Genomic DNA, 15,396 nt, shown 5'->3' with positions numbered 1-15,396 from the left:
TTGTTAACATTGATCAGCACACCTCTGATTTCATCCATCCTATGTGTGTATTTGAAATGCATTCAGTTTCCTATAATGCAATAATTCCACAGTGTATCCATTTTCCTGTCCACAAGCTTATCAAGGAAGGTTGTTCACATTTCATGGTGCAGGAGACTTGTTTCTCAAGGATATTCACCTAGAAGCGGAGTTTCTGAGGTTTAGATTATATGAATAGTTAAGATTTTAAAAGTGAAATACCTACTCATATCTATTGCTTATTTTTTTCTATTTATCAATCTTTATTAAATTGTACATTTTTTATGAATTCTAAATATTAATCTTTAATCATTGATAAATATATTGCAAATGTATTTTGCTATTTTATGGCTTTTTGATTCACTTATTTCTGGAATCTTTTGATGAACAGGGATTTCTGTCTACCTTCTTTCATATGCCTTTCTTTATCCAAATGTGAGGAAAATATTTTCCTATAGTTTCCTTTCTAATTATCCCTATGGGATGTAACAACTGCATGTAGTTAGAATACTGAATAAAGATGCAGTGATTTATCTTGGACATCATTGTCGTGGCAGCACATGTACTTATGTACTTACTCAAGACACATTTTGAAGTGCCCTGTCATGATCTTAATATGCTGTGTTCAGGAGTTTGAATTTTGTCCTCTAGAAAATGGAATGAAATAAGCAGCTTCGTGTTTAGAAAGCTAATGAACTAAGAAGAGATAAGGTAGTACAAGGAGTGCCCACTTACAGGTTTGTTACACTTGGCAGAGAAAGAGGACGAAAGCACAGACAAGGCAGTGTCAGGGGAAATGAGGAAGAGGCTGGCTTGGAGGGGGATTCTGAAGTAACACTGACATGATTTGAGCCATTTGAATATAAAGGTTGAGAAAGAGGGAGGAAAACCAAGTATGGTGTTGACATTTCTGCCGGGCAAGGATGAAGGGTTTAATGATGTGAAAATGGGAATAAGCAATGTACATTACAAAAGGAAGGTGAAACTAGTGACAAAATTTGGGGAGTAACCTACATATAGGTGAATTGTTTGTTCCTAAAACAGGCACAGACATTAAGAGGTGGCTCCTTGGAATACACATGTTTGCTTTCTTTTCTCCTTTGTCCTTAACCTCCTGAGGCACACAGCCTGATTGAGTGGTGGACATACGAATGACCACTACCATTATTTGGGGTGGGGTGAGATCTTTGGTTTTTAGTTTCTTTCTTTTTTTTTAATCTTCAGGTGCCACTAAAGTTACAGTAAATATTGTTGGATTTAAAACTTACCCAAAGAGTCTGGGACTATTTCATCTGGAGAAAGTACTTGTGACGTCTCTTCTGTCCTTTCTGCCAGGTTATCTCCTTGAAGCCTAAATAATTAAAAATGGTCATTGGAACCTTGAATATTGTTCAGTTGTGAAATGTGAACTATATACTACTGAGGACATGACTTTCAGCTTCTAAACTTAAAATCAGATGTGCTTCCTCACATGGGAAATAAAGTTTTACTAAAGCCTTTGTCATATAATGCTTTTGCTTTTCTAACCTTTAAGGATAAATTTTTCATCATCTTTTCTTCTTATTCACAGTAAGATTAGTCTAGGCAGCATCTGTTTTTCTCAGCCTCACTGGAGAAAGGTTTATAAGGAAATGGTTTCCCTGAAACTACTACGGGGGAAGCGAGTGGAAGAAAAGCAAGAGCCCCATATAGCGTGCTCTACTGGCCTCTGGGTCCAGGGGCAGAAGAGGGTTTCCACGATTACATAGAGGCTTATCAAACACAGTTCTCCACATCAACCACACTTGAGCTAAAAGGGCTGCATATCAAGGTAAGTCTCAACAATGGAAAAGAAGATTCCAAATATGTGTGACTGCCCATGGTTCTCCAAGACACTTGGTCTCCAGGAAGGGAAGATCACATGGGTACTTTTAGGACAATCTATTTCTTTTTTTTTTTTTAATATTTTTTATTTATTTCTAGGAGACAGAGAGAGAGAGACAGCGTGAGCAGGGTGAGGGTCAGAGAGAGAGGGAGATACAGACTATGAAATAGGCTCCAGGCTCTGAGCTGACAGTCAGCACAGAGCCCGACGCGGGGCTCAAACCCACGAACCATGAGATCATGACCTAAGCGAAAGTCGGACGCTTAACCGACTAAGCCACCCAGGCGCCCCAGGACAATATATTTCTGAGCTTCTGTATGCACCTTGCTATAGTGAGACTATCAATATCTAATTCAAACAGTCTGGATTTATATTATACTATGAAACCACTCTATCAAAAGAGTGGTTATCAATCATTGTCGGAACTCTGTCCTAAGAATAAGGTCTGCTAATGTTCGAGGACAATATATCAAATAATCCAGAGATTCGAAATTTCTCTCAGTGCCTTACGTTTTCTTTGCATTAAGCTAATGGCAAGTGCCTTCACGGGATAGTAAATGCATAACAAATAGCATTAATATTTTTCAAAATACAAACAAGTACAATTCATAAGTGCAACATGTTGCACTCGAAAGTTAAACTTTTCAAATATTTTACACTTTTGCTTTCACCGTAGAATCACATAATTTGCACTTTTATAATTTCAAGAATATATGCATGATTATTTATCTCTTGTGTAATTATGAATATTATAAATTATATTTTCATTTTTATTCAATATTAAATTCTGCACGTTTTGTATATATTATATACAATATGTAATACTTACATATTACCTTCTATACACAAAATCATGATCACTTTTCATGTATGATTTTGTATTTTTTGATTGACTTTGCTTTGAATTAATATTTAAAATTTTACTTTGAAAGAGCAATATCACTTTTAAGTGAATGAATTAGCTACCTACTTCTCAAATCTACCCACTTATTTCTTCTTATTTTGTTTATTTATAATAGAGTAAACACTTCAGTAATCTGCAATATCAAATATTCTTTTCTGCATTTTCTTTACCTAATACCATTTCATCAAATTTCCAAAGAGAGAAAGTATGTAAAAACATGTGATATTGAAAGGTATAAGTAAAAATTATCTTCAAAATTGGCAATGAACTTCAACACATGTAGGTATCTCAAAAAACCTAAATGGAAAATAAATATCCAACAAAGGCAGAAGTAAGAATAAAAACTGAGTTGTAAAATTTTTTTCCCATTGAAAGCTTCAATAAAAATATTGATTTGGTATTTATTAACATACACAGTAATAAGCCTAATGTTGTAGAGATGTAAGTAGATTACAACTGACCCTCATTTCACAGACTTCAATTTAGCTGAGTCAAAAAGACAAATGGCCATACAAACAACCCAACAAATTGGGTGGCCTTGAAGCTGGCTCATCTTTGTCCAAACACTGCCCTCCAGATACCTTAAGAGCTGGATTTACCGTGACTTGGCAGTGATTCCATTGTGGAATGCTTCAGAGCCCTGCTATCCTTGAGTGCTCTGCCAATGTTTCCCGAGCTGTAACCCACACAGCACTACTTCTGTAAGAGGTTAATAGGCACTATGCAAACAAGGGTTATGTGGGCAAGTACGGGAAATACAGTCTCAATAAAAGTTAAATTTTTTTTCTTTACACCACAAGAGTTTTACTTCCACTCCCAAGCCTTTTCTCTTTGCTTTCTAAAACGTTTTCCAAATTAAACAGTCTTCTGCATTCTCAGTCCCTAAACAAAATGCTTCCTGCTCTTCCTTGTCATCACAGAAACTTTGTCTTACATTATTACATCCCTTTTTTCCTCTTAAGAACATGACAGTGCCTCCTTTCCAAAGGAAGCTGCCTAATCCCTTGACCTCAGATAACACAGAATTTGAAATATTAACCTTCCTTTTTTCTGCTTGTGAAGACTTTGCTCAGACTCAAACTTTTCTTCTTCCACTCAAGTCACTATTATCTTGAATGCTTTTCATGTTCTTGTATATCTACCCATTTCAAGGTCCCTTGATCTCAAATCTGGAGATCTTTCCTTCTACTTTACCTTCCCTAGCCCAAGGACAGATAACATAGAATTGCTCCATATCAGCAATCTTTAAATCCAATGCTCTGTTCTCTAACCACAAACTCACCTCTTTTAGGGTCTTTTACAAATTTGCTATCCTTCACATTTTCTCTTCAATCAAATACAGATCTCCAGTTTCTATTTTCTCTGAGGTATCTGGCCTCTTCTGACTCCAGTTCTGCCCTACTCACCTGGGGCTTGTGGTCCCCTCAGTTCCTAGGCACCTACATCCATCTGTCATTACTGACCAACCAGACCCTAATTCTGTATTAATCCATCATTTTCCTACACATGTGCACCTGGGGCAATGCTGGAGAAAATAAAAAATTCTAGGATCGGTGAGTTACAAGTCAACAGCCTCCAACTTTAAACTTGGGCTTCTTGGTTGTCTTTCTTCCATTCCTTTCAAAGTCTTTACAAAACTATGACCACTATTTTAGGTCACCTAGAAAATTATGTGTTAAGGAGTAATCTGCTACTCTCCCTCACACAGCATCTACAGAATTACCTTCACCCCAACCAGTATTTACCACCTTTCCAATTCACAAAGGGTGAGGGTCTCTTTCTCTCTCTCTAGTAACACTTAGACCATCCACTTAGATAGGTGATTTGAATCCCATCATCTCATCTCTCTCCTGGACCTTAATTTATTTTATCTACTGCAATTCATTCTGTTCATCTCCACTGTTCATTTCCCACAGCATAGAAGCAAGCTCATTTCTCTTTCAGCTTTGAAAAAATAAACACAAAGCAAAATCCCTCCCATAATTATCTCAAACATTTAACTGCTGCTTTTTCTTACTCATCCTTCTTTAAGCCAATCTCCCTAAATATTCTTCATTCAATGCCTTTGCTTCCAGTTTTCATTCACTCCTCATCTTGCTTTAATTTTGTTTGTGCCTCTACAATTCTGAAATGAAATAACTGTCTGACCTTCTAATTGTCATATAAAACAAAGTTTTTCACACCTTGTTTTTATTTAACTTTCAACTGTATTTTGTATGAACACTCTTCCCACTCTCTTTCACACCATCTCCCTGAATCAGCTCATCTACTCATTAGCTCATTTAGCCACATACAGATCATCATGCTGTGTTGCATCCCACATAGCTATCAGTTACAGTGTTGCTAATTACATCTCTTAAGGAGATTTCCTGAATCCATCACTTCTTCTTTATACACTGCTATAATTTTGTTGCTCATTTTAATTTACCTAGTTTATTGTATCATGTCCTCACAGATAGTCATACTTAGAAACTGGCCCTCCAAATATCCATTTTCCATATGGCTACCAGAATGCTCAAAACAAATCCAACCATATTACTCTAATGGTTTAAGTAATTTAGTGCAAGAGATCTTAACATTAGTATTTTTAGAGGGTCTGTGGGCAGGTTTTAGGGGAATCACAATAATTCACAATAAATGGAATGAAAGTTTTGGCAGATGTGCTCTTTTTGGACAGGGAGACAATAACTTCAATCAGATTTTCAAAATAACCCTTGGCTCAAAAAAGTTTAAGAAGTACCATTTTTACAGGCTTTCCGTCACCTGCAAGATGGGTTATGGTTTCCTTACCAAGCCATTTGAGTCTCTCTATCACACAACTCTTAACTGTCTCTACAAATTCTTCTTTGATTTTATATTCCATTAGCTCCACTGCTTTTACTGTTTTGTAGATTTTTAAAAATTAAGTCTCTGTGTTATTATACAATTATCTTCAACATGACTTACTTTCCCCCATTTTACTTTTGGCTTAATCCTAGTTTTCATTCTAGATTCTCCTCTTTTCAGAAGCTTTTCTTCCAGAACTCTTAGCACCTATCCACATCTTTGCCTTTGCTTTTGCTTTACTATATTTTAATTGTCTGTTCAGGTGTCTGTTTGTCAAAACATTCCAAGTGTCTTAAAGGTGGAAATGTTATTTTTCTGTCCTTAAAACTTAGCTTAGGCTGTGCTTGATACATTGTAAACTCTAAAAGAGATTTTTAAATTAGTGATTAGCTCACCTCGAAGATAACTAGAAGATAGAGCCAACCCTATATATGAGGAAATTTCTACAGAATACTATAATAGAGTTGTATTTCCTTGAAAAGAGGTAAAAATATCCTGTGTATATTTATGGTTAAGCAGTTCTTAGCCTAGTTTGCCCTAATGTAGAGCATGAGACAGAGGCTTATGTGCAAGTGGTTGTATCATCTGGGTGGCTGGATTGAAGGACATGGGAGTAAAACACAAAAGGAGAGAAAGCCAATATAAGAATGTGTTATTGAGCCAATCCCTGTATAGGCAGCTGCTGCATAATACCACAAGAATTCTGAGGATCCTTATGAAACGTGTCCATTTGAAGTATGAAAGGGTAAAGAATTTATCCATAGGTTCCTAGTCAAGGTTGGTCCATGAGCTTTGATAACCCTGAACTTTTAAATTGCACATAACTTAGTTGTGAGTGATCCTCATTGGTCATCCCAAGGCAGGAAGTAAGATATAAAAGATACCAGCAAAAAGGAGATGCTGAATGTTGTACCTGCACAGAGCTGGCTGCCACAGTTAGAAACATGTGCAGATACAGTTGCTAATAAGAGGTACTGGAAATGGCACAGAAGTGGAGCTGATAACAGCAGTAAATGTGTTTGGGTTTAGGATAAATCAATCAGATTTAATTTTATATTGACCACTGAGACCTGGCTAAAGAAAAGGCTATTATAAATACAAGTAAATTCTACCCCAAATTTGTGAGGCAACAATCAGCTTCCATTGACTCAGTCTTAGTAGTGAACTAAGCCAATGAAAAAGAGCAACCTCAGAGACTGTTGTACTGCCTATCACAGAGCCTATCATGGTACCACGCACATGTGTATGATCAATAGATATTTGTTAATAAATGTTATCGAAAAGTTCCTGGGTCTTATAAAGAAGATTTAAGGACGATGTACTCATCAATAGAAAGAAGATTAAAGCTCATTCAGGAGATTGGTACCTACAGCAGTGGTTCAAATTCTGCTTGTTTGGGGATGCTTTGAGATTCAGCTGATCCCAATGTCTAATTCTGTAAGCAGAAGCAAGGAAACCAAAAGCGGGACCAAGTAGCAGCCCAGTCCCAGTCAAAAATGGTCAGTAAAAACACTACCACCAGCCATATCCATTCAGAGGAGGAAGTATTGAATAGTGTAAGCAGTGGGAGAAGAGAGAAGACAATTAGTGCCACTGTTTTTATACTTCAAAAAAATTCAAAACATTCAAAATGGAGACATATTTTCTTTTTCTTTAAGTCTCTTATGTTGTCAATCCAATTGAACTATGCGATGTGATGAGAGAAGATTCAAATAAGTGAATTCTTACTTTTTCACTTTGGCCTAGAAGACATTCAGATTCCTGAGCACTCATCTTTCTGTTTTTATTTTATCATGCAATGTATTATGTATTTTAATCTTCCCTGAATACTTTTTGGAAGAAACTAGTATCTAACTAGAATGGAAACGTATTAAGTATTTCTTTGAACCAAATTGAATACACTATGGTATGCGTGAAATTAAATACCAAGCTAACAGTTCTGGCCTCTGTAGTTCAGAAGTGATGATAAACAAAATCTGGATTAACTCAAGAAACATTAATGGAATAGGTGGTACTTGAACTGAGCTTTGAAAAGCTAAAGTTTCATTAGGCGAGAGAGAGAGAGAGAGAGAGAGAGAGAGAGAGAGAGAAGGAGTATTCCGGACAAAGAGCAGTGAAATAATAGACTATATTTACTTTGGAAAAAGAAGTGTCCCGGGGGCGGGGGGGTGATAATAAAATAAATAAAGACAGAGAGAGAACACCAAATATAAAAACAATTGACTGATTGCTTCAGTGAGAGAAGTATCTTGAGAGCAACAAATATCACATCTAGATTATAAAATGGATTCAGATGGGATACTGCAAACTCAACAGGAGAAATTAGACAACATAGCAGGAAACTGTTGAAAGTTTTGATTATATGCCTAACATGACCAAAGCTGCACTAAGAAAATAATATTCATCTTTGGACTGGTGAAATCTAAAAGGCCATTTGGGAAACGCTTGCAATAATTCCAAAGTAGAAGATCAAAAGCATGAAGTAAGGAGGGTCTATGAGAGCACCAGGTCCTGGGGGGTGGAGCGGTGAACATGGCCAGCCAAATTCCTGTCCTCATGAAGCTTCCATTCTACTGACCAAAAATGATGGGTAAACAAGTGAAATACATAAAGTCAAGTGTTGGTAAGAAATCTGGTTCAAAATAGGGGATGTAAAAGTAAAACCAGAAAAGAAAAAAAAAGTAAAGCCAGGAAGGCAGGTAGGGAATGTCTGGAGAAAGAGTACTATGCAATTTTATATAGTGTGTCTAAGGAAGGTCTTACTTGTGAGTAATATTGAGCCAAAATTTGAAGAGGTGAGACAGTAAGCAAATAGATGTCTGGGAAAGAGCATTACAGGGAGAGCGAATAGTACACACAAATGTCCTGAGGCCAAGGACTGAAGCAGAGTAAAGGAGGAGGTGATTAGGAGGATATGTTGTCAGAGAGGAATAGTTGGGGCTGGATCAAGTAGGACTTTCTACTGTATCATCTAGAACTTTGATGCTGAAATATGTAGTCTTCTTCCATGATGAAAATGGAAGCCAGTGGAGGGTTGAAGCAAAGTGACATAATCAGATGTACACTTTGAGAAGGATGTGCTCAGTTGAGCATAGAAAGCAGAGAAATTCTTTAGGAGCTTATTCCACCAACCTTGTTGAGAGTTGAGCATGGCTTCCCCAAGGGTGGCAATGGTGGAGGTGCTAAGAAGTGGACTGATTGTAGACAAATTTTGTATCTGGAGCCAATGGGATACCTGATAAATAAGATTGTGTGTGTGTGTGTGTGTGTGTGTGTGAGAGAGAGAGAGAGAGAGAGAGACAGAGAGACAGAGAGACAGAGAGAGACAGAGAGACAGAGATAGAGAGAGAGAGAGAGAGTATAAACAATATTGTCATTTTTTTCTGTCCTGAGCAACTAAAATCATCATGCTGCCATTTGCTGAGATAAGGAAAACTGAAGGGAAAGCTTATTTGGTGGGGATTAAGTGGAATTTAGTAGGGGACATGGTAAGTTTAAAATGCATTTTAGACATGGAGATAGAGGTGTAGAAAGGTAGCTGGATGTCCATGTGAAGATGCTGAAAGACTGTATGGAGCTGTGGAGTGAGGCTTGCCCTTTCTGGATTCTAAAACCTCTACAGAGAACTTCAGAATATGATATACTACTATTTAGGGCAGCTGTTTTGAAGAATAAGATATTCTGTTTCACTGGAAAATAAATAACATATCATAATAAATGTCAATTGGAGCAAGTGAACCACAATAAACAGTGTTAGTTTTTAAAAATTCTGAACTATTTTCTTCTATTGGCTGGAAATTAACTTATCTTCCCCCTCCAAAGTCTGCTTTTAATTCACAAAGCTTCTTTCATAATATCGGTCATTGAGTTACTTCTAAGTCTCCTTGTGAATGTTAATACTTTTAGGATACCAGCATGTTTCTCCAGGATTATTTTTTGAGAGAAAAATTCTAACAACTTATTGTCACTCACTCAGTTTTGAAGTCTTAAAAAAGCTAAAATTGTCATCAACACCAATGATTTATTGGAGACCTTCAAACACAAAGCTCTCCACTGAGCCCTGAGCCCACAATCTGGCATGAGACTTGCCTGTATTTGCACAATCTAAATCCTTCGCAAGCTTTCCTGAAGTCAGAGATCAGGCCTGGGATTCTTGACATTATTGGGGCCTGGCATATTCATTTACATTTGTGCCCCTTCGAAATAGCTATGTAATTCAAATGGCATTTATCTGAATTCACTAAACACTTGTAGTTCCTTTTCTATCCCAAAGCGGCTGCTCTGTGGAACTTTCCTGCCCTCCTCTCTAAGCCTCAGTTCAGGGAATAATTCAGGAAATTATCTAGAACGTCTTCCTCCCACACTCTGTTCCAAACCCACTGACACCACCTGGACATTCTTCCTCCCCTGGCCATTCCGGTTTGACCCTCTGGTGAATGTCTGCTTACTTTGACTCTGGCCCTTTGATGCCATCTCTCAGGTTCCTTAGCAGAGTTCTCTGTACCCCTGACACAGATCTACCTTCCAGAGCCTCCAGCAAATTCTACTTCCAGCACCTTGATTTCCCTTCTTGTTTTGGCATATTCATTTTAAAAATCTTCCTTCCGGTATTCATCTGAGACACTCTTGCTATTTCTCGACAGGCTGTGTAGGTCACCTGAAGTAACTTTTTCCTAAGAGCAGATTGGAGTAGAATAATATCCTCCTTCACCAGAGGGCCTTCCTTAAATATTGCTTTTTAAATCCTCTCCATCGTTTACAAGTGTGTCTGAACATGAACCTCTAAAATATAGTGACTGATGGTAACACAGACATAAAAAAACCACGCTCTTTCCTGCTAAATTTTCCTTTTAACTTCCTATCTCCTGAAAGTGAGATATGGGTCTGCAAACTATCTGTAACTCTCTAATCAAATTTATAGTTCTCTCCTGCAGGGCCCCTTGCAGACATATAGCTGCCATAGGTGGCCTCTTATCTGGGCTGCTAATTACTCTCCTGGCAGAGGCTTAGGAATTTTAAAGCTAAATCTAAGGAAAGCACACATGGAAAATAGATGTTTTGTTTTCAGTCTCTTCTGCTTTATCTCAGCTCAAAGGTAAAAATGTCAACACAAAGTAAGGTAGAGAAGATCAGGCATGTGGTAGGACTGATTCTTAGCATGCTTTAGGACCAAGGCAGATAAGACCAGAATGTGGGCCACTGACTCACATACCTTGGCCAGATGATCACATGCACAAAGAACAACACTGCTGGCATTCCAACCTTCCTGAATCTGAGGTAGCCATGAGAAAGGATAAAAATCAAATTGCCAAACTGCTCTGGAGCTAAAGAAACTTCAAGAGAAAGCAGCCAAACACAGAATGTCTAACCAGAGGCAGCCCTGGGCATTGAAATCCTTAACCTTCCTCCAGCAAAGCATTCATGCATATTTGTAACCTGATTTCATGTCTATAATCTGGCAACGTGGAAGTATACTTTCTGCCATCATTCCTAGAGAAGGCCTTTTTGAAAATCTATCTAAATAGAAATAGGTGCTTACTTGACATTGTAGACCAGTGGTTCTCAATTTTTAGTATCCATTAGAATCCCTTAGAGGACATAAAATACTGATTGCTGGGATCCACCCATAGAGTTTCTGATTCAGAAGGTCTGGAATATAGCCCAAGGATTTTGTTTCTACTAAATTCTCTGGTGATGCTGATACTGATGGCCAGGAACTGTCCTCTGTAGTGCCTCCTTTTTACACAGCTGTGCAAGGAGATGGATTTTTTCCCATCCATTCTCATGGTGGTAATAGTATTGTGCCACACCTGGAACACCAAAACTAGAGGTAGATCTACAGAGGATGTTAGTATTTTCTTTCTCTAAATTGATAGATACTGAATTTTCTAGCTGACTGCTAAATTTTATTCCCAAATATGTATGATTTCATCTTAATGGGTTAAAAATTCGAGTCAGATTCCTCTTGAGCTCAGTATGCTGTATACTTAGCTTAACTCAGAGAATTGCCTGGTCAGCAGGCATCTGGCTCAGGAGCAGCTGTGAGAGGTCTTTTTAAAGTGCTGATTTCTAACAGGTTGAAAAATGGGATTGTGTGGGGAGCCAAAACACTCTTTTGGAAAACTGCCAAAACTTTTGTTCCTTCCTTAGCCATTCCTTCCTTTAATCAGGGACTCCTTATGGTACTAAAACAGAATGTATGTACTTCACATATGTACCTGATAGAGGACCACCCCCTCTTTCCTAGATTCCCTGGAAGCATCTGTGAGATTGCTGAGTTCTTCTGTATGTAGCCATCTTGCTCCCATTCTCTGGTAGTTAAAAACAAACTCACCATTGTCGGACATTTTATGCTATAGCACTGGAAGAGATAATGTGTCTTGCTACCTTAGTCAGATGGTTTATGTTCCTTTCTTTGCTTTTCCCATTTCACAAAATTTGGAATAATTGGAATTGAGTTGTGGATTCTGAAGAATTATGAGGTATACTGAAATTCCAAATCATGAGTGGTATTACTTTGTACCAGAGTGAGGGAATGTATCAGTAGGGTTCTATCTGTTCACAGATGGCAACTGAGAAAACATTGCCAGTGAAATGCAGTATTACAAACTGAGGAATTGTTACTAGATATGGAACCAGCATTAAGAAATGAACCATGGGCCGACTCATAGCAATCCTTCTTGATAATGTTGTACATTTAGGGGAGGAGTAAATAAAGATAGTCGTAGCAAACCTTACCAAGTTCCATCTACTTAGGAGAGATGGTGGATAGAACACAGGGAAAATCTGAGAAGATTCACTTGGAAATCTGGACTCACTGTGTACTGAGGTTATACCCTAAGAAAGGTGAGCTCAGAGTACTTCTGCATCAAACAGAAAAGCTGTTCCAAGTGGGGAGTTTATGACCTGACTTCTCCATAAAGGTAACACTCCATGTCCCAATAAAGGACAGTAGAATCCAGACAGTTAAGCATTCAAACACGGTTCCCCTTTCCTCCATGCTTTAATGCAGCACTGATGCACAGGCAATAAATAGTTGCTAACTGAGTCAGCCTTACTTTAGCACTGTCTCCAAGTTTGAGATTTTTTTCTATGTTTTAAGCTTGTTGTGGGACAGGAAGCTTGGCTTATTTCAGTTTGTTTTTAGCATAACCCTGTGTAATAAATACAACCTTCAATAATAAATGTTTTTCAAATGACTCAATATTAAATTGCCATATTTATTAGTATTTGGACAGCATAATAAAATTTTCTGACAAACAGTTGGTGATCTCGCAAACAAGATCCGTTTAGAAAATGTTAAGTATGTGGAGTCCATGAAGAGATTAGAATAGAAAAGATAAAGGCATTCTTTTATTAAGAATCCTTTTAAAATTCCTAAGGAACAACACTGAATACAAATGTCTACATAATTGGAAAAGCCAATAAGGCATAAAGATACTAGGATAATTCATCTTTGGCATAATATTCTATAAGAAGAAGTACATTCAGTGACTTACCAGGGACTATAAATACTGCTTTGTTAAATTTAACTATCTTGGTCTAGAATTTATTTTTTCCAACGTGCATGTCAATTGATCTCTTGAAATCACTGAATTTGTTTATAGTGAAATATTTTTCTCTGTGCCTTCTGCTTTGGGAAACTAAAAATGGTTTGCACTGGTACCAAGACCTAGCTGATAAATAAGATTTTTCCAAGGAGTCTTAACTATTTCTTAACTTATTATTGTATAATTATCATATTTCAAATCTTAAATTATTCTTCCACAGATTTTATTTATTTTTCTGACTTTTCAAGATTTTTTAAAATGTTTTATTTTATTTTATTTTGAGAGAGTGAGAGAGAGAGAAAGCATGCACAAGCAGAGGAGGGACAGGGAGACAGAGGGAGAAAGAGAGTTCCCAAGCAGGCTCCCTGCTGTTAGCCTAGAGCTGCCCTTGGGACTCTGAGGAACCATGAGACCATAGCCTGAGCCGAAACCAAGAGTTGGGCACTTAACTGACTGAACCATTCAGGCACCCCTATTTTTCTGACTTTCATATAGCATGCTTTAGATGCTCTAGAATTTCTGGTTTTAAGTGAGAAAATAAACTATTATATTTAAAGTTCTGAAGAAAATTAGTAAACACCTTAATTGACCTTTCCTAAAAACACAGATTTATTGAAACATAATGCATCATGGGCATTGATATCAAAACTATGGGCTTTTCATTCGGATAATTTCATTTTGTTTTGAGCACTAATGTTTGTAATTGAAAATAAATATATACTCTAAGAATTTTGATTTTTATTCTGAAATGTTACCAGAACATTCCGAATTTAATGACACTTAGTATTCTTTGTTTTAACAGTAATAATATCTCTAGTCTGGTTTGATTATAAAATATTTCTTTATATTATGAAGGCTAATTAACTTTTCAGTGATTATGGAACCAGTTAATAAAAGACACTAATAGAGATAAAATTAATATAATTATACATTTAATATGACTTATGCAGGCCATTCAGGAATTATGACCCAATTATAAAGATAATTAGCATAACAAATAATTGAAAGTAATTGCAATTTCAATTTTACTACAAAGTGTCTAGGGAGGTCCAGAATGTCAAGCAAGTGACTAAATAAGAATCTTTCAGATAGAGATAATAATATGAAATGTAATTTTTCACTTTTGTTCCTATTTCTTATATAAGATACCCCATCTTTTGTCAATATGGAAACAAAAATGAGGGAAAAAATAGCAAGAGTCATTGAAACCAATCTTCCCATATTATGACAACAAAACAAAGTCCAACAGTGCTATTGTTTTTTGGAAAATATGTCTAATTCCAATAAAAGCACCAACACTTTGACTGCTTTAAAACTTACAAGCAGCACTAGATAGTAGCAAGAACTGGGGATTGCAAGTGTGAGCAAGGTTAAAATTATTAAAAAGAATGTTTAAACAAGACTATATGTTAGAATACTTTCAAAAATTACTATTTCCACATCATGCTTGGTATTCCTGGTAGTATAAATACTCACTACATATAAAAACTAAGGAACTACGTAAACAGAGCTGAGGAACTCATGGTTTTCTTTCACAGCAATTTCTAAAATTATTTTATCCACAGAGGCAGCATTTAAACTAGAATCTTTTCTCAACCAAACTGTCATCATTCATCAAATCACTTGAATAACATGTTTTTATGGTATGTCATTCTACCAAACACCTTGTTTTAATATTCTGAAAGGAAGAAATGCCAAATGCACTTAAGGCCTATTCTTATTTTCCTAAGATTTTTTTAAGATATCTGCTTTTCTTATGTAATTAATTTGCTGATGAAACAGTTGCTCTCCTATGTCCAAAAATATAGCCCTTCGGAAATACCCAATAAAATAAAACACACAAAACTTTATTTAGAGGCACTTAAAAAACAGGCTTATAAAAACTGGAATTTCAGGGCCATCTACTTAGGAAATGAGTAGATGTTTGGGGATATTGCTTGTATTGAGGGAGAATATTCATTTGAAAAACAAAATAGCATCTTGTACCTTGCAACATTCCCCCACTCTTTTGGTTGCCTCTTGCAATTCATACCTCCTTCCTAAATGGATGTTAAGAGTCATTGACAACAGCATGGGAGCTGTACCGTGTCCAGTGTGCTAGTCACTGGGAATTAAACAACCTGCTCGATGATGCTCAGCCAGTAAGTAGTTAACTGGGACACTGTTGGACTCTGAAGTTCAAGGCCGTAACTACACACTGTCTTTGTTTCCACAGGCTCAACTAATAAGATGAA

The 15,396-nt window shown here is 36.9% G+C and overlaps 1 protein-coding gene across 1 annotated transcript in view; it reads right to left on the bottom strand.

Annotated features, from left to right (window-relative positions):
* CUNH8orf34 (chromosome unknown C8orf34 homolog) overlaps positions 1-15,396 on the bottom strand; it is a 396,548-nt gene that overhangs the window by 91,041 nt on the left and 290,111 nt on the right. Inside the window, 1 exon segment of the mRNA XM_039216922.1 lies at positions 1,287-1,369. Coding sequence (XP_039072853.1) covers positions 1,287-1,369 — 83 coding nt within the window.

Source organism: Hyaena hyaena, unplaced genomic scaffold, assembly GCF_003009895.1.
Source record: "Hyaena hyaena isolate Hyena2069 unplaced genomic scaffold, ASM300989v1 scaffold_660, whole genome shotgun sequence".
Taxonomy (NCBI): Eukaryota; Metazoa; Chordata; class Mammalia; order Carnivora; family Hyaenidae; genus Hyaena; species Hyaena hyaena.
Note: the sequence above shows the minus strand (reverse complement) of the source record. Positions and strands in the feature narration are given on the sequence as shown.